The sequence below is a fragment of the Eimeria mitis genome, genomic scaffold (genome assembly GCF_000499745.2).
Source record: "Eimeria mitis Houghton genomic scaffold, Emh_scaff4480, whole genome shotgun sequence".
Taxonomy (NCBI): domain Eukaryota; phylum Apicomplexa; class Conoidasida; order Eucoccidiorida; family Eimeriidae; genus Eimeria; species Eimeria mitis.
This window is the reverse complement of record NW_013572797.1, coordinates 932-1,454: the sequence shown is the minus strand read 5'-3', so window position 1 is coordinate 1,454 and position 523 is coordinate 932. Positions and strand designations below refer to the sequence as shown.

Here is a 523-nt window from a genome sequence, read left to right as displayed (position 1 = left end):
AGCAGAAGTTTTATTGCATTGCTGCTGCTGCTGCTGCTGCTGCTGCTGCTGTTTGGTAGCAAAAAAAAAAACAGCAGCAGCAGCAGCAGCAGCGGGAGACAATATCTGACCTTTTCTAGCAGCAGAGAGTCNGCAGCAGCAACAGCAGCAGCAGCAGCAGCAGCGGGAGACAATATCTGACCTTTTCTAGCAGCAGAGAGTCTTGCTGCAGCGCCTGCACCTTCTCCGTTTGCTGCTGCAGCTGCTGCCGCAGCTCCTCGTAGCCCCGTCGCAGCACATCCACCTGAGCTGACTGCAGCAGCAGCAGCAGCAGCAGCAGCAGCAGCAAGCAGCAGCAACAGCAGCAGCATAACAGCAACTGTAGCAGGGAGCATTGTAAATCTGCTACTGATGCTGCAGCAAAAGCCCTCAGTGTGCACCCAGGCAGCAACAGCAGCAGCAGCAGAAGCTGCAGCAGCAGCACGAAGAGAAGCATCCGCAACCGCAAAATCAGCAGCAGTAGCAGCAGCAGCAGCAGCAACAA

General features: G+C 55.7%; 1 protein-coding gene across 1 annotated transcript in view; it reads right to left on the bottom strand.

Annotated features, from left to right (window-relative positions):
- The window catches only part of EMH_0075440 (uncharacterized protein), a gene marked incomplete at both ends in the record, with an annotated part of 3,331 nt that overhangs the window by 2,533 nt on the left and 275 nt on the right, over window positions 1-523 (bottom strand). The window contains one exon of the mRNA XM_013499598.1: window positions 182-292. Coding sequence (XP_013355052.1) covers window positions 182-292 — 111 coding nt within the window. The remainder of the gene's footprint in view (window positions 1-181; window positions 293-523) is intronic.